Source organism: Calypte anna, chromosome 2, assembly GCF_003957555.1.
Source record: "Calypte anna isolate BGI_N300 chromosome 2, bCalAnn1_v1.p, whole genome shotgun sequence".
NCBI lineage: Eukaryota > Metazoa > Chordata > Aves > Apodiformes > Trochilidae > Calypte > Calypte anna.
The window spans coordinates 77079599-77103935 of NC_044245.1; the positions used below are offsets into that span (position 1 = coordinate 77079599).

The 24337-nt window shown below is 39.9% G+C and overlaps 1 protein-coding gene across 1 annotated transcript in view; it reads left to right on the forward strand.

Annotated features, from left to right (window-relative positions):
- ANKH (ANKH inorganic pyrophosphate transport regulator) overlaps window positions 1-23680 on the forward strand; it is a 97365-nt gene extending 73685 nt beyond the window's left edge. The window contains exons 9-12 of the mRNA XM_030444216.1: window positions 18411-18540; window positions 19563-19686; window positions 20245-20344; window positions 22567-23680. Coding sequence (XP_030300076.1) covers window positions 18411-18540; window positions 19563-19686; window positions 20245-20344; window positions 22567-22683 — 471 coding nt within the window. The 3' untranslated portion in view covers window positions 22684-23680. The remainder of the gene's footprint in view (window positions 1-18410; window positions 18541-19562; window positions 19687-20244; window positions 20345-22566) is intronic.
- Window positions 23681-24337: the final 657 nt, after the last annotated feature.

Consider the following 24337-nt stretch of genomic DNA (forward strand, 5'->3'; position numbering starts at 1 on the left):
CCTAATGTTCAAAGCACTTGCAGTTCAAGAAAGGTGAGTTGTCTTTTCTTATGAAGCACTGTTGCTTTTATCTTGAGGAGAGAGTATGATTCTGGTACTGGAGTACTAAGAAAATGAGCTATTATTCACTCAGACTTAAGGGCTAGAGTTATTACGTTTAATTCTCATTACTTTTCTTCATGTCTAAGGAGGTATCAGGCACCTGGTTTCATTTTTTCTCTTTTTCTTTGAATGAACTGGCTTTTGGTAGCCAGCATGTCAGGAAAATGAAAAACTGCATTTGTCTTACATGCAGTGGGATGGCAGCCTGTCCCTGGGCATCCTTCATTTACAGTGATTTGTGGGAAGGGCTCAAATGTGTCTGGACTGCTATAGCTGTTTCTTCCCCCTCACATGGCACTTGTCTTCCATGCTGGCAGTACTTTCATGCATGGTGGTTTTGCTTACTCTCAAAATTAACTAAAAAAGGCAACCTCAGGGATGAGGCTGACACTGACAAAAGGCTCTAAGGCCTTCTCTGCACTGGAAAGCATTGCAAAGGGCTCACATTCAAGGGGAAATTTGATGAGCCTGCAAAATGACCAGCTTGCACACATACATAGAGTGCATCTGCCCCAAGAAAACTGTTTCTGTACAAGTCTTTCCAGCAAAAGACAGGAACTTGTGGAGGAAAACTCATGCGAGTGGTGAGGATTATAGCGAATAATGGAGCAGATGACCAGGGTAAATGCAGCTTCTGTTCCTACACAGGATGGATTTACATTAGTGTTGGGAGCTGGTAAAGCCATCCTCTTCCCACTGGAAGAGGACTTGCACAAGCAGCCGTACTGCTGTGACAGACATGAGCAAATTTGTGAGCTGTGCACCATATCCTAAGAAGCTTTGGGCCGGCTCCTGTCAGGGCAGTGCCAGGTGCCAGGATTGCCAGGGTCAGCCATGGCAGGGCCTGGTAGCCCCGGCTCCAGGCACTGGGCACCTCCCAGGGGATAGGCAGAGGCCAGGCTGGGATGGGGTGGCCCTGGCTCAGTGGGGCCCATGGCCAGGCAGGGCAGGGCTGTGAGGAGCTGGAGATCAACCCTGCTGTGGCATCACTGGGGATGACCCTGAGGGGCTGCAATGGGGTCCTGGGCTGTGGGCGGGGTGGGGGAGGTCTTGGGGGGACAGTCCCTGGGACGGATGGTCAGGGCTGGGAGTGCCATCAGGACCATGGCAGCTCCTCTCCTCAGTACCAGCATCAGCAGGACAAAAGCTAAGGACAACCTAGAAAGTAAGTTTCTCCCAGAAAAAAATCCTTCTTCATACTGGAAAAGTAAATGGGAAATGCTGCAATTGGTTTAGGAATGCTCAGAGTCCTAAAATTTAATCTGTTTATATCCCAGACAAGTTTTCTCTTTAGCCCCAGTGCTGTGTACATTGCAATGGGGTAGCTGGCTGCTACGTGACTCCCTTGTCCCCACAAATTTACTGTTGAGTAATGGAAGGCTGACATCATTTCCATCTCTCCTTTATTTTAATGGGGTGCTTTTTGACTAAGGTGCACATGATCTGTGCATGAAGGGAAACTAATTTATATCAAAGGAAACCCTGCAGTATACAAGCCTGCAGTATCTGCAACCATCATCATCCCCTATACCCTCCGCCCTTGTCATAACCTAGGAAAGAAGAATACAGTACTCTATGTCTTATTTCACATTGAAAATGAAGGGACTCAATCCATCAATCCACAACTGAATTTGTAGGTTTTTTTCTGCTCTTTATTTCATGTAATTTTTCCAAAACCTGCTACAACTGGCCACCTTCAAAGACAGAATTGCATGAGCCAATGTGGCATCTCACCTGTCTACTAATTTCCTAGACTTAGCCTTCAACTCTCTTTACTTGTGCTTGGAGACCAACAGCTCTGGCTCTAATTTGGGTTTCTTACAGCATGTAATGGGGTTACAGAGTTATGGCTCCACTGAACTGGCCATTGTCTGGAGGCTTTCCATGGCTCTTATGTTATCTGCCATCACACACCTTGAGGTTTTCTCTTGCGTACTGTGCCAGGCCAGCTTTACAGCTGGAGCCTCCCTTGAAGTCTGTCCATGTTGTTAGAGATGCATAAAAGGGAAAGCTTTCTGCTATAAATCGTTGTGGGAATACTATTTCAATCTCAGATCTTTCTCTGAACTGACTATTTTCTTAACACTTCTGAGCATTTATCAGCTTCCTCAAGTTCTGATAGATCATGAGCTTGTTACATTACTATCACCATACTCTGTAATTTTTAGTTACTGCAGTAGGCTTTTGTTGTGTAACTTCACAATATTTTTTTCCAAAAGTTCTCTAGATTACTTGCAAGGGCAGTTCCTTTATAAGCTCATCATGAGAGATTTTCCTCACTGAAATTCTAAAAACACTTTTGAAGTCCATAGCTTTTCCTCTCCTGTTTCTATTTTTGCCTACTAGTGACAGATTCTTAGGATTGCTTGTCAACAGACAGAGCAGAAAAATAGACACATGAGCTGTAAAGCTCAGTTTGGTTCGAGGGCCTGAGCCTGCAAATGGATCAGCACACAAGCTCAGTAGACATTGGTGTGATTCAAGTTATCATGTGCCACAGGTTCTAAGCAGCTGGAATTCAAATTTGCCTCTGTTGCAGCCAGGTCAGGTAGTCATGCTAGCTGAGCTCCCATTGCTCAGCTAAATTGTGGTGTTTTTCTGGAGGGGCTCTACTGCAACAAATGGCAGTCAGACTGGTAGTGTCTCTGTTGTTAACATCTTGTTCTTCAAGATCAGAGGGAAAAGTGGAAAATGACCTTTTAGTCTGGTCAAGAGATCAAAAGAAGTCATATGCTTAGATATCATGCAAAGTCATTCTCCAGGGGATGGCCTATGGGAGGATTCCAGAAGATGGAAAGGTAAAGGAAGTCTTAACCACTTGAAAAAATAACAGTGAAACTTCTAGTATGAGCAGCAGTCATGTAGTACACTCCTAGTGTAAGGCCCTGGGAGACCTCCCAGTCACTGGACACGTTTTTTCATAGAGCTGGAAAAAAATGTCTTGCTTTGTTCTACAGACCAGTCAGGCCTGCACAAGAAGTGTTGTAAACCTACTAAAACAGCAGAAGCACTCATTTGCCATTGTTGACTGTGGTAGTTTTGCATCAGAGTAGAAAAAGACGTAGTTCTCTTAAGAAACAGAACTTTGGTGGGTTTTTTTAAAATCTTCATAGGATCTGGAAAGTTGCTTTCAAGCCTTCCTGGGCTCACTGGGCAGCATGCAAATGTGTTCTGCCAAGTGTGATCATAAGTACTGTCTTTGAAGCTTTGAAGCATCAGATGGGTATCAAAACTGCTTCTTCAAAAAATGGGAATTAGTTGGCATTACTTAGTGAAAAACATGTAGACAATCTGTTTTATTTAAAGGCTGTAAATAGGAGCCATTAGACTCTCAATATGTAAAAGGGCTGATGTGATTATCTGTATTGATGTCAGTTTGGCTCTAAGTGAGAACTCCTTCCAACAGCCCCGTTTTGTGGCTATGCTACTGAATATAGAATGTATGTAGCAGAGGGGGGGAACTCAGCTGAAGTATTTCACCCATAGAATTAAGGGACTTGTTCTGGTTTTAGAAAATAAGGCATGCTTGGTAATTTAATCTCAGCTTAAAGAGCGTGCATAATGCACGCTTACTTAATGGTGCTTAGTATTATTTGCTACCTCATTGCCATTAGGCATTTTGGACAAAAATACCTCTTTCTGCATATACAGCAAGAGATACTGTTTTAAACACCATTCTTGCTGCCATTGCTGGATGAGGCTGTTGAAGAACTGAGCATTCTGATTCAATGACAGACATGTTCCAGTGACCCTACAAGTCAGGCCTGTGATCTTTGCATGGGTGTAAACTATGTGAAGAAACAGACTCCCAGGAAAGAAAACAGCTGCATTTGTAGTACACATCCATTTGGTTGTGGGATCTGTTAGCTTCTGTAGAGTGCAGAAACCCCCAAATAATATGCCTGGGTGCTAAATTATTGCATTGCTTCATTGCAGCAAAGGTTTGCTGTGTCAGGGGAGAGCATTCCTGAGCTGTGTATGGAGGGGCAGGCTGTGCAAGCAGTGGTTCAAGGCAACCTTGCCTTACCCTGCAGGAGTAATAGCAAATAGGCTGCTCTTCAGAAAGGGTTTTTCTCAGAATAGCAGCCATGTCTTTGAGCTCAGGCAGCAGCGTTTAGAATTCACAAGTTTTCTAAGGCACCCTGAAGGGTGCAGGTACTCAGAAACTACCATTCTTTTTCTTCCTTTGGTTTTTGGTTTTTTTTTAAATATTCTGTCCCCATTTCCCACATGTCATCCACAGTGACACAGAAGTTGCCATCAGCTAAGACCCTTTTCCTTGGCTAATGTTAGCTGCTGGCAGCCACATGATTAGTGCTTGGGAGCAGGTTGCCCAGGGAAATTGTGGATGCCCCCTCCCTGGAAGTGCTCAAAGCCAGGCTGGATGCGGCCTTGAGAAACCTGGTACAGTGGGAGGTGTCCCTGCCTGTGCAGATGGGTCAGAACTGGATCTTTAAGCTCCCTTCCAGCCCTAGCCATTCTATGATTCAATGAACTGCCTCCAAGCTGCAGTGCTTTCCAGGCTGATTTCATGTTAGTGCTTGCTAAGTGAAAGTGATGAGCAGAGGTCACCTTTGGGAAGGCACAGACTTCTGCTGCTGCTCACTCCATGTGGTGGTCATGGCCATGCCCTCACACACACATCTGTGTGCAAACCCAGCACACGTCAGTGAAGTTGCATGCCTTGAGTTGAAAGCAGGCCATCAACTTTGCAAGCAGTGCTAGGGAAAGTGGGACATTTAACTCTCTGAGGGGACTGGGAGTGGTGGCATCTGTGCATGTCTTAGATAAAAATTGGCAGGCAAATGATGTCTTACTTAACAAGAGCTGCAAGCACCCTCCTTTAAATTGCTACCAGTGGGGTAAAAGTTGCAGTACCATTGGGCTGGCTCTGCGTGGCTGAAACAAGATCACTGCGTGAAGAGAATACAACATGCTGATCAGAGAAAGCAGTTTCTCAGAGACCACTGTGAAAGCTCCCTAGCTTACCATCACTGAAAATGTCCTGGAATAGTCTGTACTTACTTTTTTTTTTATACCAGGGAAGGAACAATCAGATCTTACAGCAGTAGTCAGTGAACTGCACCATTGATCAGGTAGCCCCAGCTGGGACAGACCACAGTGCTGCAGGGATACACTTCCAAGCACCACCTCCTGCTAGCTGCATAGGTGACTAATGTGTTAGCAAGACACCAGCCCAGTTGAATCTTCATATTATGTAGTGCTCCATATATTACAGGTTTTCTCTTAGCAATAGGATGAGCTGAGGATGCCAAGGGTGACATACTGTGCTCACCACACCACAGTCATCCATCTGTCACCAGGTTAATGCGCGGTAAGAGAGCTGCACAGTACTCCTCAGTTGTTTTAACATGTGTTCTATTAGAAACAGCTGAAAGCTCTTTCCAGCTTTAATAGCACCAGAGCTACTATAAAAGGAATTTTAGTGCTGCTTTTCTTGTTTCTTAAATGGACATGCAGCTAGAGATAAATAGTAGCATTTTTCATGAATAAACAGACTAAAGGGACGAACTAACTGTGTAGAATGGCTATCTTCTTTTAGTGATCACCACTTATACCAAATTTGATGCTCAGGTTTGCCCTATGATTTTTCATTCCTTTCTATTTGAAAAGGACATTGAAAGATAGAGTGATGGGAAAGCTTTAACATTTATATATGGTTTCATCAAATCTTACAAATTTCAGATGTACTTGTACACTAGTAAAATCTGCAAATTCCTTTTTAGTAAAAAAAAAAAATACCATGAAGTTTCAACTGAAGTGAAAGTTCAGGTGCTTAAGCTGAACAAATTGCTATGCATCAGTTGTGTTGTGGCAAACAAATTTAAATGCCATCTAACCTGCATTAGATTTAAATTTCATGTACTTTACATGAATTAATTTACATTTCATATAATTAGGAGCAAACAGCTGGTCTGTTTACTGGCTCCTAGTTTTGGGCCTGAGAGTTGAGAATGTGTGTGTCAATACATGTCACAGTGTCACCTGCTTTGCAGTCAGATTTTACAGACCAATTAAAGCTTTAAAATGTTTCTAATAATTTAAATATTACCTTCTAATTTTTGTATTTAATTTTTATATTATATTTTTAATGTATCTTTATAAATAGATTGTAATATTTAGATTCATATCTGGAATTATTCATTTGATAGGAATTAAAAAAAACATTGATTTCTAAGGGCCCCAGCTGATGAGCATCTGCAGTTTAAGGAGTTGCTATTGGCAACTGTCTGTTTCTTTCATCAGTTAGAATCTGCAGCCCCTTAGGCAGAGCAGCACACAGGCATTGTGTCAGCTCTCTAGTGCTTACATCTTGTAGCACATCTCAGCATAAGCTACCATCAGTTGGCAGTTATATTTATTGTATGTATTAACATATGGCATATGTAATTATAAATATGTATTTGATAAGTATATAATATAAGTACAGTGCATTTAAATATGTCAGGGGAGTATATTATATTATATTATATTATATTATATTATATTATATTATATTGAGCAGAAGTTTTAAGCTGCAGCATTCAACATGTTTGCCTGTTGATCTCCTATTTCCCCCAACTGTGGGCAGAAAAATGGGACAGACAGCTGGGGACTGTAGGCTCTTTTGCTGATCGTGTAAGATTCAATAGAGGGATCCCATAACAGTCCTAAAACAGCAGAGAGGGCTCCAGAGTCACAGGGTTCCTTTTGCTGGCTCCCTGTGATAGGATAGTTCAGTTTTGGTCTAGAAGAGGGGAGGAGAAAAGTCTCCACCCGTTTTGTCAACAGTTTACAGCAAGCCATCCCATCATTTGCCTAATCACCAGTCATCAACTGCTTGCTTATGTTCTGTAATTAATAATAAAGCACCTAGGAGATAAGAAGAAAGCCCTGATCAGGAGGAAGAAAGCCAGTGTAGCAGGAAAAAATCCTTATATGAGAGAAGTATAGAATACAGGACTCAGTAGGTGCTGCTTTTTACTTACTTCTTAATTCTGTAAGAGCTAGAGCCAGTCACTGTGGAAGAGCAGATGTGTTTCATTCATGCTGAGAAGCCATATCTGTTTAAAAGACAAATCCAGATGCCCAAGCTTTTGTGCTCTGCTATGGGTTTGGTGATGCCAGACTAGGAACTGCCAAATGACAAATGGATGCCATCTGCTGACTCTCCTGTCCTGTTAATCAGCAAGACTTAACCAGCCAGTGAAATACTGGCACTGGAAGATAAAATTGGAGCCCACATGAGTGAAGGCAGAATATTCGTGCCAGTTCACTATATTATTGAAATATTTAGTTTATTGACTTACTCCCACTCTGATTCTATGCATCTACCAAACATTTTTTACTCAGTAGTTGTTTAATTTCCAACTGAACTCAGAAAATTTTGTTATTTCTCCGCCATCAGTCCTGTGTCTAATTTTTCCCATGAAGGTCATCAAAGATCTCAATTTTTCCATCTCTAGTTTAATGAAGATGCCATTTCATATCACTTTCTGCAATAACTAGTAAGTTCATTTTCCATGTGACAAAATATCCTGAGTAAAGCTCTTGCCTACATAAGACATGATTGATGTATTAGATGTTTTCAGCTATGCTGTTCTGGTAAACAATGAGACTTAAAGCCACTGTTGGTAAAGGTCAGAAGTTAAAAATTTCTTTGCAGCAAGACTGACTACATCCTAAGGATGTCCTAATAGGCAACCTTAACTTGCATTCAGGGTAATAAGACTGAGGATTGCATATTTAAAAATGCTGAGGAAACATGTTCCTGTTTCACTGATGAAATCTTTTGAAGGCAGAAAAGGAGTGTCCATAGCATAATTGCAGAGAAGTTTCATATAGTAAGCATATCTTGCTTTGTCAGCTGGTTGGTTTCTGGAGTCCCACACATGCTGACATTTAGCCACTGTGAACATATTTAGTGAGTTGTAATAGCTACAGAAGTATCATGCACTTTGCTTTGTTTTCATCTTTGGAGAACAAACACCTGAAGGGTCTAATTTCAAGGCTGAGAAACACTAAATCACATTTGGTACCTGTCAGGAGATTAGCTTTTATTTTTAGATGCCTCAGGCAGCTTCACTAGCCCCAGGGTGTACAGAGAAGTATTTTAAAATAGAACTTGCCACAAGCAGTGTATATGTGAACATAATTTCACAAAAAATGTAGTTGTTTTTTTCTCCTTTCCAAAAGAAAATAAGGTCAGTTATCACTATTAGTATGAAATCAATATTAGACTTGCAAATTCTAAGGAAATAAAGGGATACTAGAACTTGTGCCCTCACCTTCATGATTTTAGTAGAGTGTGAAGGTTTCCATGTACACACTTGGTTAAGTTTGGTAAAGATCAACCTAGAGTAGAGCAAAGTGATTTCCAAATTCTAAACAGTGCAGGAGACTATCAGAGTTCTTATTCCATTATTTTCACTCTCACTTAAAAGACCTTCATCTAACTATCTGTTGCCTCATCCCCACAGCTTCAAATGATTCCGATGCTGGAAAGGGGAACAAGAAAAAGCAAAGGATACTGTTTCTATTTCCTTGTGACTGTTGCCACAGTTCATCTCTGTGTATTGAGAGTGGGTTGGTATCGCAGCAAATCACCTGCTCATTACAACTTTTCCAGCTTTGATAGCTATATATAGATATTCCAGACTGCTAGTGGTGGTTCTTGGTTCACAAGCTGAAGAAAGCTTGAGTGGTGATTTCTGGGGTCCTTCATTTAGGTGTTCCTCTTTGTGCTTTATGCCTGACCTACATGCAATGATGAAATCTTCCTACTTGAACATCTCAGCTTCAAAAAATTTGTCTACATCTTTCCTGAAAAAGAGGAATGACATACAGTTATAAACCTCATAAATCTCTTCTGTCATGAGGATTTGGCTACTGTAGCATTTCTACCTTACTAGAAGAAACATGGAAAACAGTATTAATCATGAGGATTAATTTCATGTAAACAGTGACATCTGTGAGTTAATCAGTGCTCATGTGCTCAAACTATAGCATTGCACATACTGAGTCATCTGTAAAAATCAAAACATTGAATTCTGTATCAGAAAGGTAACAGGAATTTTGATGGAAATAATGCTTTCCAGTTTTGTGGGTTTTTGATGTTTGTGTTTAACAAACATGTACAAAGACATGAGCTAGTATTTTGGAGCAGTTCCAGCATACTAGTTACCAGCCAGTGCACTAGAATTTATAAATGTCAGATTGCTCAAGAGACAACTTTATAAAGTGGTTTGTGTTTCTACATTAACTAGGGCAAGGATTTGTTTTTTCCTGAAGCTGACCAAGGTTATATGATTTTTTGCGTGGTTTTTTGTTTCTTTTTTTCTTTCTTTCTTTTTGAGGAAGTGTGACTAAGGAACTGTAGAGTCTGATTAGTAATTGGAAATTTTCAATGCATCTCACAATAGCAAATCATAAATTGATGCTGTCTATCTTCATTCTACTTCCACTAAATTTAGAGCAACTCTACTTCATAGTACACTCTCCAGTTCATTGACATTAAAGCAGTGGTTTCTCCTTGTCCATGGTTGTCTTTACAGCTCTCCTCAACAGAAGACTTTCCCTGAATATCTCCTTTTCTGCTTGTGAGAATAATTAATTTCCCCTGTCTAGTGCTGAAGAGCTTACTCAGCAGGCTCAGAGTAACCACTGTGATGTATTCCTCCATTCTTGGTATTAGTTGCTGTCTGGCTTTCAGAATACCTTTTAATAATGAAGAAGAGCTTAGGCATAGCTGGCACTTGGCTTTAAGAAACAGTACAGACTTACGAACTGTAGAGTATTATTTAGTCTCCCATGTAGAGTCTCTTCCCAAGTTTAGCAATGGTTAAAAGGAAATGTGCATGGAAACCCTCTTTTGCTGCCACTGTATGGACCTGTGACATTCAATGTCACATGTCAAAAAGCAGCCAAAAATTTAAGTCATTGCAGAGGCCACTGGATTTGTGTTCATGTTTCATTCATTTTTTCCAGTCTTTTATTGGTTGTCTTTACATTACCTCTATACATTGTTTTAATATCAAAGGTTATAACTGGGCTTCATTAGAGTCATGGGATAATAGACTGAGAGACAGTAAAATCCACAGGAAGAAATGTCATGGCAAGAAACTTGTCCCTCTCAGAGGACATAACCCCAGGTGCCCACGATGCCAGTATCTGCAATTCCTTGGATGACTGAATTCAGTGTCATTACCTCTCATGAGCGTACAAAGAAAGGAATTTTAAAAAGAGGAAAATATTTCCCTTCCATTCCACAATCTTATTTCATCAGTGGCTTCATTACAGCCTCTTTCTGTGAAGGAGGTTTCACAATTCATATCTACATTATTCACATTTAAAAAAACAATGTTGACTTTTAAGACTAAATCCACATTCTTTTGACTTTACTGTCATACACTATATAGATGCCAAGGTCAGCTTTTAGAATAATACCACACATCCAATGGATGAGTTTGTTTTCATTGCTTTGATTTTGCTCCCAAATTGTTTTTTTATCTTCTGGCTGCTGGCACAAAAATTAAAATTTGTAAATGACATACTGGCAGACAGTCGCTTGAGAAGCTTTTAACCTTTTCAAGTTTAGGTTTGGTTCTTGCTCGAGTAAAGATTATTTCAGGCATGAGTGGAAGCATTCGTGCCTGCTCAGGAAGGTGCTGGACCACCAGAGGCTGACTTTATAGAATCCCTATGAGCGCCTTGCCCCATTCATGGTACCGCCCTGAGCCTTTGTCCCAGAACAAGGGATTTCTGTTTGCTTCAGTGAGGTGGAGACTGATGTCTCCTTCATGATTGTTCAGGTTTCAGACAAAGGGTCTATTCTGCATGAGTGGCTGGAGCAAGCAGAAAAGGAAGAGACAAAAATTGTCATTGCAGCATGCTGCTCTTGCCCTCTGAAATCACGATAGGAAGCAGCAAGGGCTGCAGAAAACTCAGAAGTTGTGAACAGTTTTTGAAGAGAGCCTAGGAATCTGCCAGCTTTGGTTTATTGACACTTTTTAAAGTGAGGCTGTACCTAGCTTCTCTTTGAAAAAACAAATCAGTATAGCTCAACAGGGAGATATAATATCTACCTTAATTTGGTGATCTAGCCCAGCCTGACAAATACTAAGTTTTTTCAGCAACTGGGGGCAAAGGAGATGTGGCATCATATTAATGTTATCAAAAAGTCTGAGCATTGTGCAGCTTTATTTCTGAAGAATGCTATGCTCCATCACGCTGAACTATTGGGAAAGCTGAGGGAGGAGGGGGCAGACAGTGCTGTAGAAATCAGTTATTTCAGGAGAAACTGTGAAGTTAAGGAGTTTTCCTGCAGGCAGGCTCTGGTGTCTTTTTCTGTCCCTGCTGCTTGACAAGTTTTATGGCTGCTGTTATCAGCTTTACACCACCACCATTTGCCTTACACAAAGTACACAGAAATCTATACTGGCTTGCATGCACCTGAGGGATAACTGCTATAAGAGAATGCCTTTGTGATTCAAGCCATCAGCATTATAAGAAACCACTTTCAAATACATCTCTAATCTGACATTTTTACTGCACACAGATCCAGGGCTTTTTGCTTCAGTATCATGGAATTATTCAGGTTGGAAGGGCCTCAGGAGTTCATCAGGTCCAGTCTCTGGCTCAGAGCAGAGTCACCTGTGGGATCAGGGCAGGTTCCCTGGGGCTTCGGACAGTCTGGTCTTGAAAACCTTACGTTTCCCACACAAGAAAGGACCCATTTTCAGTCTGCTTCAGAATTACAGGACACATGAGCATATCATGTGTTGACTTGTTCAAGCACAAGTCCTGTGTGAAGGGCTGAGGGAGCTGTTCAGTCTGGAGAGGAGAAGGCTCAGGGGAGACCTCATCACTCCCTACAACTCCCTGAAAGGAAGGGGAAGCCAGGGGGTGGTTGGTCTCTTTTCCCAGGCAGCCATCAGTAAGACAAGAGGGCATGGACTTAAGCTCTGCCTCGGGAGGTTTAGGTTGGATATTAGGAAAAAATTCTTTACAGAGAGGGTGATCAGGCATTGGGATGGGCTGCCCAGGGAGGTGGTGGATTCTCCATCCCTGGAGGTTTTTAAGAAGAGACTGATGTGGCACTCAGTACCATGGTCTGGTAACCATGGCAGAAGTGGGTCAATGGTTTGACTTGATGATCTCAGAGGTCCTTTCCAACCCAGATGATTCTGTGATCATCGTGCTCTATCCCACCACAGCATAAATCTGCAGGAACCTTCACTGTCTCCGTTTGGGCTGATCAAATTTATTTTTTGTTTTGTGTGTTAAAAGCTGTATACCACAAACCCCTCCAACTGGGGTGTCTGTACAATGACCACTCTCTGGCATGATTTACAGCAAAGCTACAAGAATGGATTCTGCAGGTCCATTCTGGTGCTGGCCAGGTTGTGGTATGCAGCAAGCTTCTTTCTATAACAAACCAGCAGTGCTGGACTCTAGTGTCGTACCACACCCAGCAATTCCTACATGAATCATCAGCTTGATGATTGTTTATATCAGGGCACTTTAAAAAAACTAGGAAAAAAACCCAAATCTTGGTCTTTACAGGCAACAAATTTCTTTACTTGAATATTTTTTTGTTAAACTCACATGTGATTTCCTGTCATCAGGGAATACTTTCTTTATGATAAAACCTAGACTTTTTTATTTCTTGGTCCACAGTAAAGCACAAAATTCTTTACTGATGAGTGGCTGGATTGCCTTCCTTTATAAGAACTCATTTGAACATTTTCCATGTTGTTCAACCTCTTGATAGACTGTATAGTGGAATGAGTGCTTCAGGAGATGTTAAGAATTGGTATTCTGTTGCAGTTATATTCAATGCAGAAGCACACTCCCAAGTGTAGTGTGAAAAGGGGTGTAATTAATAAATATTTCTATAGTTTCAGTACAAGCAGTTAACAGTTCAAAATGGTTGTTACTTTTATTCTTCATGAAAATGCAGAAGTTCATTTTCCTTTAACATTAAGATGCTACAGTAAGTTTTTGAGTGACAAGTCCCAGTATTAGGCAGTCATGTGGAGAGCTAAATTTTCAAGGTCAGTGAAGGTATGTATTTAGGTTGGCTGAAAGAAATTAATAACAAATTCAACTTTTTTTTCCCCAACATCTTGCAAAATACAATGTTGCACAGGAATAAAGTGCAGTTTTTCACAGTGATGCAAGTTATAACAAGATATCCTTTCAACATATAAACATATATCTGTGATTTCAGCTCATCTTGGGTCATATGAACTCTGAAAGGAAACAGGACTTCCATAGTTCTATTTGAATAAGAAGGAGCCTGTGGAGATGTTTGGCAAATCAGATCGGACCACATAAGACTCAGACTGCTTTTGATTTGTTTATTGCACTCTTCAAAAGGCAAAATTATATGGCTTATACTCTTCCATATTAATAGAAGTGACAAACATAGCTGATGCTATCCCAAACATCTGAGGTGCAATTAAAAACTGAGATGTCTAATAAGGTGTAAAATAGGTTTCCTCTGCCCTCACTGTGCACCACAAACTGTAAAGAGAAATTGGGAGGACCTGATAAATGCAGGTGTTAAATTAGTGAATCCTTGAGACATACATAGTACAGTATTTTTACAGTAAAACACCTCTCTTGGACAACCATAATTCTGCAGATGTAGTAAGTACAATAAATGGTAGGAAACAGCTGCTGAGATTTGTTTTTCAGGAGAAAAGTGTAAACTGCATTTCATCACAGAAGAACCTTTAACAGGTTAATGGTACCCTTCCCTGTGGTAAAATCCTTTCTTTCAGTCTCATTCCAGGCTGATATACCTAACCTGTTTTTAAAAACATCCATTTTGAATTCCCTGCTTTCTTTTCAAGAGACATAGAGCCATATAGTGTCTTTGTCATCAGGCACCATTTCCTCTAACTGGAGACTGCACTTAAATCTAGAAATGCTGTGCTCCTGTTCGTTCTCACTGGAATACTCTTTTGTGCCTTATATTTATCAATGAATGTCCCAAAAGACAAGCAGCTTTCTACAAATGCTAAAAAGCAGATTAGTATAGACGTGACAATAGCCCTTGTTAGCATAATGCATTATAACAGATTATGTAGTGGGTCTCTGAGGTTTAGTAATCCCTGTCAACAGCCAGAATAGATGGAAATAGCTTTGAGGAGAAGCAGGGCCTATGAAAAGACTGCTAGCTTCCAAGAACTACCAGCATTCAAACACATACATAGAGCCTCTGAAACAAAATCTCACAAAAAGTGTTGAGTCACAGTTATTGGTGAAAGTCAAATGCATGATGTGTACTTGAGAGATAAAGAGAAGTTGAACTGAGTGCTAGCAGATTGATACTTTCCCTACTGAAAGCAAGATTCTCTCAGACTTGTCAACAGTAGAAGTTTTTGGTGTGCAACCTTTTAATTTGCCTGGAAACTGAATTTGCTAGCTGAGGATAGCAAGGTTGCACATGAAGCACACATACTTAGGGAGAGTGTCTAAGCCACAAGTGAGAGAGTTTTAGACTTCTTTTTAGTAGTTTTTTTAAAACGGACACAACTGGATTGAAAAAAAAATCATTAAAATTTTATATGTCAAATACATAACATAACTCTGCATGGGGTGAAGATGCACCATAGTTAGTGAACTCCTGAAGCCATAACAGCCAGTAGCTCAAAACCATGCAGCTGGGGAAGTGACTTTCTCTGCACCTGTGCTATTTTTCATACCATTTTCATTTCTTTCTTTCCTTAGGCAACACCCAGTGCCCAGTAGCAGGGAGATAGCACTAGTGTAGCTGGAGCTTTCATCTGAACTAGTACAGCTGCACCAAATTGCTTATGGTACTGTAAATTATAGACATACTTAGTAAAGTCCTTAAAATTTCAGTACTGTAGATGAGTTCAAGAAGCAACCCTTCAGATGAACTGAAGTGATTAGAACACTTTCAGAAATGCTTAAGCTGCTGTGGTTTATACAGAGATAATACCACCATAATAAATACTACTGTCTTTACTCAGGCCTGCATATTCTCTGTGTATGTTCCACCCCACTGTTTAGCTCTTTATTTATTCCTGTATTTTTAAAGCAGTCACCATTGTTCAGTTGAAGTTTGGTTGAGTGATCAAAGGCTTTAATAAAACTCTCCTTTAATACCATGCTGCACTCATACTGTAAGGTAACAGAAAACAGTATCAAGTCTGTTGCTAGAATTCCACAAGCAAAATCCATACTCCCAAAGCATTAAAATGCTTCAGTCTCAGCAGGGTTCCCAAGTACAATATTCATTACTGGATAAAGCCATTGCAGCCAACTGCAATTGCAGTGTGGAGCTGCAGTGCCATTACACATCTGCATCTCTGTCCTGTGCACAACCTTTTAGTGTTTTATCATCACCTCTTGATTAGATTAAAGGAAGGTATAACTGTAACCTTACCCAAGCCTATTTAATCTATTTTTAACCTTGCAGACATGCAGAAAGATGTAAGGGGGAGGAGGAAAACTGTGTTTAACTAAAACAGCGATAGGATACATGCTATAGAAAACTGTATTTCCGAAAATCTTTCCTGATCTGAGCCCCAGGAAGTTAGCACAGTTTACTCCAGTAGATCCCATTTCTAATGGTGTGTGCCGTGCTCCCAGTTTCACTGGGCTACTTGGATCATTTAATCTGTTGCCGTCTTCTCTCCTTTCTTAACAAAGTAATCACAAACATTATATTCAGCATCATAAAAAAGCTAAGACTTTGTCCTGTTTTCAATAAGCCACATCTGCAATAAAATCAGTAACTGAAATATCTTCTGTCCTTTACATGTTTAGTGTTACTGTTTTCCTGAAATCAAGCATGGTTTTTTCCACTATATTTTGAGTTTGTCTTTGAAATAACATGGAAACTTCACAAGTTGTTAGCTCTCTAAAAGTTAAATGGCAGAGAGATTGCCTGATGTAAAGCAATAGTTGTTTTTTTTCTTGAGGTCTTGTTGCCTGGCAATGAGAGTATCATCTGCTCATAAAGTGACAGAGAAGAATCTTTATGCAGAATTAAACTATATTGCAACTAAAAAGGTGAAAACATGCTAAGCCAGAAATAGAAGGTCCTTCTGCTGCCATGTCTGACCTCCTCAAACTGCTTGTTCTTGAGCTTGGCAATCTCTGCTGTCTTTACCCACCAGCTGCTGTATAAGAAGTACTTTATTGAAGCCATTTATCAGCACTGACTCTGCTGATCTGGGGGGTGGAGAAAGCTAGTTTGCAACAGCTGAGGAGGAAAGACTGTATACCACATGGGTGTAAGTCATTACTCCTGGAGATTGAATCTGTTCTTATTAAGGCCAGAAACAAACTTTGATAACATTATTGGGAGCAATGCTTTGGGTCACTTGCTTGCCTGTCTGACAGTGTTGGAATACTCCTCATTTGAGCTGGAAAAGGAAAGACTGCTCTCTTTGCCTTTTGCTAGCAGCTGGCAGGTTCTCCTGTCTTGTGTGGAAACTTGAAGCAGCAGTAAGTATACTGCTCAGTAGGATGCTGATGGCATTGTGCACTGCAAGCAGCAAAAAGGCCTTTCCTTTCATGAAAACAGCAAATTGTAATTGAGGAGTAGACATCTTTGCATCTTTTTTTTTTTTTTTTTTTTTTAATTGGAATTTGAAGAAAGATTTGAAAAATAAGCCCTTTATGGCTGCTTTGAAGGTCATTTGCTGTAAGAGTAAAAATCACTGCTTAATGGTGTCTGCAACAGTGGAAGAATTTGCTCTGTCAATATAAAGCTGCTTTTTAATAAATGAATTCTCAACCACAGTGCCTTCTCTGCTCTGGATTGACCCCCTCTGCTTCAGTTGTGCCCTGTACAAGTAGTTTGGCAAGGGGAGAGAAGTGAAAAAAGCAGAAAGAAAGCAGAAAAAAAATCCATGCTCAGTGTGTTTGTCTTCTTTTTTACCCTCCTCCACTTACTATTCTCTGTATAGGTAATGGAGAAACACTGCAAGACAACGTCAAGCTAGTCAAGTAAAAAATTAAATTGTGAAAAATAATGATTCCTACCCTAAGAAGTGGAGAAGAAAACTGAAGATTAGCCTTTTTGCAAGAAGGTGAAATGTGTTGTTCACCACACAGGCAGTCAGAGCATCTCCCACAGGCCATTTGGTCATGGACTTTGGGAGGCTTCTGCAGTCTGGGTACTCATAGCTAAATAGGCTAAATAGAAAGGACAATCTCTGGCACAAAACCAAAGAATGAGAGTGAAATCGGAGCTGTCTTGGATGTGGTAGGACTTCAAAGTCTAGTTTTAAAAGTCATCTGAGCATGTAGGGGTGTGACAAGTGGATCAAAGGAGGAGAGAGATACTATAGTACTAGCTTGTAGGCTACATTATAAGAGTTATTACAGACTTTTATAGAGCCATCAGATAGTACTCCCAGTGTGCATAATTCACCTGGTACACTGATTTGTAACCAGACAAGAGGAGTGCAGGAGCATTTTAAGATCCCAAGTTTTACCACTTACTTCCTTAACATCTACTTTACTGTGAAAATAAGAGGAAGAAATAACTTTTTTGATCACAGAAGCAAGTTAAATAACAGAAGAGTTGTACTTGCAAAGATGTCAGGTACCACTTCTTAGAAGAACAGTACTTTAAAGTCTGGTAGCACAGTTCTTCCATGAGTGTCTTCAGCCAAAGCTGGACCTGCCAGCTGCCAGTGGCCCCCACAGCTTGGACTGAAGCCCTTCCTCAGTAATGACTAAAAAATTAAACTGCACATACTACTGCTACGCCATTTCTTGTGGGTTTTTAATGGAAATTTTCCTTTCAGATATGGACTAAACAGCACACTCTTTAATAAAAATAACAAGACAGTGGATTTGGACTCCAGGACTGTGCTGAACACAGGCATATTATATTCCAACAGTACTAGTACCAGCAGGACCAAGTCTTAGATTTAGGTCAGATCTCTGAATCTTGGACTACTTCAGATCTTTAGCTTACTTAAGCGTATGATGATTTCTTTAAAGCAAGTACTGTAAAAATCTAGTTTCTTACTGTTTTCTAACAATTAGACCATGAAAGTACAACCATTTGCAGGCACTATAAAATTTTTTTCCATATGCATCAGTCTTGGTATGTGAAGAAGATGAAGAGTAGATTGTATACTCTGTGTATTTAAATGCAAGCTAAGTAAACAGTATGTATATTTGTTATCAGTAGAGTCAACTACCCATCAGCAGCGTAAACAAATGTTTTAGACAAGGAGGGTCCATTTTTTGTATTTTTTGTTGTGCTTCCCTTCTGAAATATAACCATTTCTTAATTTTGTTCTCCCTAGCTCTGTTTTGTGATGTTTTGGACACCAAATGTGTCAGAGAAGATTTTAGTGGACATAATTGGAGTAGACTTCGCTTTTGCAGAGCTGTGTGTTGTTCCTTTGCGCATCTTCTCTTTCTTTCCACTTCCAGGTAAAAAAAAAAAAAAACCTAAAAATTCTGTAAGCTCAAAAAAAAACCCACCTGTGAGGTGTGGTCATACAGTCTGGCATGGCTGTACCTACAAGATGGCTAAATGCATGCCTAGCATAAGTAACACTATTTTTACTGAAGCTGGTGTAGACGAAAACTATTTACATTGGTAGTCAAGATATGAATGTTGCAGTTAGGGACATTGACACTCAGTCATTAGACAGATTTCTGACAGTCTGAACTTGTAGCTTACCAAGAACACACACATGAATGACAGTAATGATAAAATTTTGCTAGGACTGATATTAACTATTTGGAATAGCATTTACAATCACTTCCACAGTAAAGTCACCTCCATTACTCTCCCCTTCTGCTGCCAGACTGGCTTTTTCAGATATTATCAGAGCATAAACAATATAGAAGAAAAGCTAATTCCCCTATTGAAGAGAGAGACGAGCTTGGCAGCAGTAATCAAAATGTAACCAATAATCAAATCAGCAGTAATAAAAAAATTTCTAACTTCCATAATTAAATGCTTCATCATGTAGTGTTTTCTGCTTATATGACTAGTCAGTTTTGTACTAAGGGTATACTACAAATATTAGAATAGGTACATGTAGATATCCTCTTTTGTGCCTAGCTGTTAAACTGTTTACTGTACAGGACCTAGATGTAAAATTTACCTTGGTATGATTTCTCTTTAGGGAAAGGGTTAGGTTTTTTTCTAATGAGGAAATAGAATGAGACAGCTAATACATTTGTTGTCAGAGAGCAGCTCTTAGGAAGGATTGCTGACCATAACTGGCTTTTTTTTTTTTTTTTTTTTTTTAAAAATCAGTATATTAAAGCAATTTTTATGTAGGATCTCGTTTATTCCTGGTAGGGTTTCCCAGTTGTCAAAGTTACCAGAAACACTTTAAACAGTGCTCTCTGCATGAAAAAGCTTCATATGAGATAACTGACTTTGTCTTACTACTTTTGCCTTCCTTTCTCCCTCCTCCCCATGCCCCCTTTATGAACAGTGACTGTCAGAGCACACTTGACTGGTTGGCTGATGACTCTGAAGAAGACATTTGTGTTGGCACCCAGCTCAGTGCTGCGGATCATCGTCCTCATCGCTAGTCTCATTGTGCTGCCTTACTTAGGGTAAATCATCATTCTCCATAGAGTTGATGGCTTTGTTTTCCTCTTCATTCCTGTTCCCTGCCACTTGATAGCTAAATTTGCATAGTTCTTGAACGTTTTTCCCCCATATAAAGCCTAAGTAGTGTCAGTGTCTGGAAAAGAAACATTTGCAAATTGCCTCTAGGCAGGCATGATAGTGATGTCCCTTTTGAAAAATATGCAAACCTTGAAGAGGAAAAAATATGTCCTAAGGGAAATTTATTTCCATGGTATTAAATGCCCTGTTCAGAAAACTAATGGAAAACTAATGGTTTTAAGTTAAATAGTCTATTCTACAGCACTCTGTACAATACTTTAAAGCCTCAGTCCATAATTCAGAATGAGACTTTTTTACTAAACAGTAAAGCTTTTAAGGAACAAAAAAGTTCTTTACAATATCAGTTATTCTCTTTGCTAGAGTAATTTGTCTTTGAAGGAAATATTTCTAAAAACAGATTGGTTCTATATGCCAGTGCAAATATAACTATGAATCAAGCATATTCACACAACCATGACTACTTTTTTTTATGCCACCCACAGAGTTCATGGAGCCACCCTTGGAGTAGGATCACTTCTAGCTGGTTTTATAGGAGAATCCACCATGGTTGCAATAGCAGCCTGTTATGTCTATCGGAAACAGGTAAGAGGCTCTGCAGGATGAGTATAGTGGACTTTAGATCAAATTGAGAGTACACTTTTGAAATGTAACTCACCAGTATCCCTACTTACTGAATTTGGTTTGTTTCCCTGTGCAGTGTCAAGAGTGTACAACCAGGGAGTTTTGTGTGTTGAACTAAAACCAAAAGGGACCCTTAGGTGCTAGTGGGCATTCAGGCCATGGCACACACTGGTCTGAAGTAAGCCTGTTGCTCCTCAAAACATGGGCATCATGGATATCATGTCCTTGTTACCACCTGTCTTGCACTGTAGATCTGCAACATGCTGTACAGTGGAACACAGCTTCTTTATGTAAGAACTATTCATCCAAGCTTATTATGTATGTATATGTGTATCTCTTTCTGTATCTGTATGTGTGCATATATATAGCTATACATAATCTTTTACTTCTATATAAAACCAGCTCTCCTGAAAATTAACACAAAATACAGTTGTTTGTTGGGGTTTTTTTTGCCATCTAAGTGGCTTAGAACAAGGTATACTCCTGTAGCAGTAGAGGAGAAGAGCTTACAAAACAAGGGGAGGATTTCTCATCTGCGTACTTCTATATGTTTCAAACAGTACAATCCTACACATATGGAGTAGTAGAGATACATGGATTTCAAAGACTATTCCACTAAATGAAGACAAATAATAAATATTGCTTGGGTGACTGGGTAAACAGCAATACCTGCATGTTGTGTCCTTTCACTTACGTGCTCAAGGCACTGTGTTGGGCACCAGGTACAACTCCAAGCAGAAATGGCATGGTGTGTACATTGTTCCATAGTGCAGAAGGACTCTGGATGGGAGGGAACAGAAAATATCATCTATGCATTTTCTTACCTTTTTTTTTTTTTTTTTAATTTGACTTCTTACTAAGCGCCAAGCAAAAATGTCCTAATTTTAGCAAACAAATACAGAAGATAGAATGTCTAAAAGTCTTATGTTGAAACATCCTAAAATCAGTATATTAACTATGTAGGCCATGGCAATGTGTGCAGGGTTTATGTGTAAACAGAAGACCTTGATCTCTGTCATGATTAGTCTGCCAGGGTTTTTTTTGAGAACCAAAGGGTAAAACCTGTGGACACTGAACTGGCTGTTCTTGGCCTGTGGTTTCACAACATACATCTGTTTGGAGTAATCTCCCTACAGCTTGTTTGTTACAGTAGTAGCTCATAGAGTGGTTCTGGCCAGGGACATTATGCTTAACTTGAGTGCAAGTAGTAATAATAACAACTGTGGCAACCAAATGTATTCCCTTACTAGAATTAGTATGCAGTTGACAGCATCATTCCAACAGCCAGTATGACAGTGACAGAGCTGATTGGTAGCTGTATACACCAACTTGTTTTTTACCTACTGTGGTAATAAGTGGATGGTGTTTGAGAGAGGCAAATCAAGTGTGGTGTAGACACCTCTGTGATTTTGAAACTGTAATGTGCCCAACTCGACTGAATCAATAATACCTGTGGGGTATTTTTTGTCAGCTGTACAAGTGTTTTCTGTAAAACTAGTCAGCCTGCTGAGAAATGGATAATAAGGAACAGATGCTTCAACTTGTTTTGTAGTGGGGCTGGATGCTTCTCAGCTTTACTAATCTAGGACATCCTGGATGAATCATAAGACTCTTGAATGCCCTCCTGCTCCTGCTCGCCAAAAATTCCCTAATACTAGTTGGCCTTGGTGGCGTACGGGGTCACAGTGGTTCAGTAATACCAAGACAGAATGCTCACATCTTGTGAAATTCCTGAAGTTTGACATTTGAGAAATTAGGTTGCCAAATCTGTTTCCCCACATAGAGCAGCTTATCTTCTCTTATGTTTTGTTTGTTGGTTTTTTTTTTGGGGGGGGGGGGTTTAAAGAAAAATTGTGTGATGTAAAGGAATCCAGATGCTCTTTTCCCCCCAGGCATGCTGAAGCCTATTTTGGATGTTGGTTAGCATAAAAAATGACTCTGCTTTTGCATCCAAGTTGCAGAGGAGAAAGCTGAGGCCCAGGAAGGTTATGGAAACCTTCTGAGTTAAGCCATCTTATTAGTGACAAGCGACAAATGTGATGCAAATATTCTGGCTTTTATGACCTACTCTAAAAAAAATATCTTTGTTTGCACCTTACTTCAGCCAGTGCCCAAAGTTTGTAGCACTGTGTTCACGCACAAAATACTGATGTGTTTCTTTCTGAATGTTTCTTTCAATCCAGAAGAAGAAGCGGAATGAGAATGAAGCGGCTGCGGAAGGTGAAGACTCTGCAATGACTGACATGCCTCACATAGAGGAAATGACAGACATCGTAGAAATGAGAGAAGAGAATGACTAATAAATGGGATGCAATTGTTCTCTGCAGGGACGATTGGAGTGACACTTCAGCATCTTGTCGTCTCTCATACTTTTTTGTTTGTTCGTTTTTATTTTTGTAATAAAGAGGCCTTGATTTAAAAGGTTTCAGATAAATTCTCTAGCATACTGAGTATGCTCTCACTGATGAGGGACCTAAAAAGAGGTCTTCGCTTGCTTTTCTGTTGTTTTCTTTTTTTTTTCAATTGAATTTGTTTCCTCACTCCATGCAAACATGAAAGATACAATTGCATCACTGTAGAGTCTTCCTTACTTATGCATCCACCTTCTCTGGACAATCTGCATTTGTCAACCAAAGCCCTGCTCTCTGCTCCTGTGTGTGTGCGTGCCTGCACAGCCGCCTTGCACGCTCGCACTCACACACGTGCCACTGGCTCAATGCTACTGCCATAATCCTACTCCCTCCCCTCTTTCCTTTTCCTTCCTTTTCTTTATGAGAAATGTAAAGGAAAAGTTTGGAATACAGAGCTTTATTTTACTTGCTTGAAAATGATTTTGCTACATAAACTAATATACTGTGGCGAACTATATATTTTTGTTTGGCCTCATCACTAGAGCTTATACTGCACAGGGTACAAGACAGAGTGGAACGTGTGAGTCTCCACAACAAAGTGGAGAAAAACAGGTTCCTCTCTCATGTTAAAGTGTGTGGATGTGTACATACACACACAAGTACATCAACAGAGACATACATATATATATTTATATATATATATGCATACAATAAATAAAATACACACAGGACAAGAACTCTGTTTAGTTTTAATTCCATCAGAAAAATGCCAATCTTATGAAAAACATAAAATCCTGGATTTTTTTTTAATTACTAAGTCCCACTTTAAGTATAATTTTCTTTAGAAAAAAGAACATGCACTTTCCTCTTGTGAAGAGGGTGATGGCAACTGATAAGACTTTGACTGTATTTGAATTTAAAAATAATAAATATTGACAAGCTTTACCAAAGTTCTTGTCCACTGATTTAACTTTCAATTTTTAAAGGTTGATTTGCTCTATGTACTTTTTTCTGGTGCCTATATATTTGAAAAAGAAAAAATCAGATAATGTGTGCAGGATACCATGGTATATCTCATTACTACACATAGCTCCATGAAATCTTTTATATAGAGTTGTACACATACTCACACACGTGTGTATATGTATTTATACGTAAATACACACACATATGTGTATGTTTGGTTATAATATATTTACCTACGCAGTAGATCAAAATCTGTATGGTAAAGCTCAAGTACTGATGGTCCTCCAAGTTGTTAATCAGGGACTTTGATCATGTGTTAGCTCTCAAGGCAAGAGTTGTGGGGAAGTGGGGAATTGCTCACATGGGCTGGCAAGTGCTGTGCTAGGGGAAGGCAGCGGGTGCTGTGTGGTTGGGGTTCAAGTGAGCCTTAAATAAGTTTGGGTTGGACTTCTTGTGTCAGGGGGAAATGAAGCCTTTATAAGAGGTGACCAAACCGGAGAGAGTTTGGGTGCCACCAATAATGGCTGCAGCAGCAGCTTGTATTTCTGTGCTTGGCTGCGGGGCAGCGGTACCGGCTCGTAGTAGCTTGGGTTCTTTCAGATTTAATCATGCCAGAGTCTGGAAGTCATTATCCCCC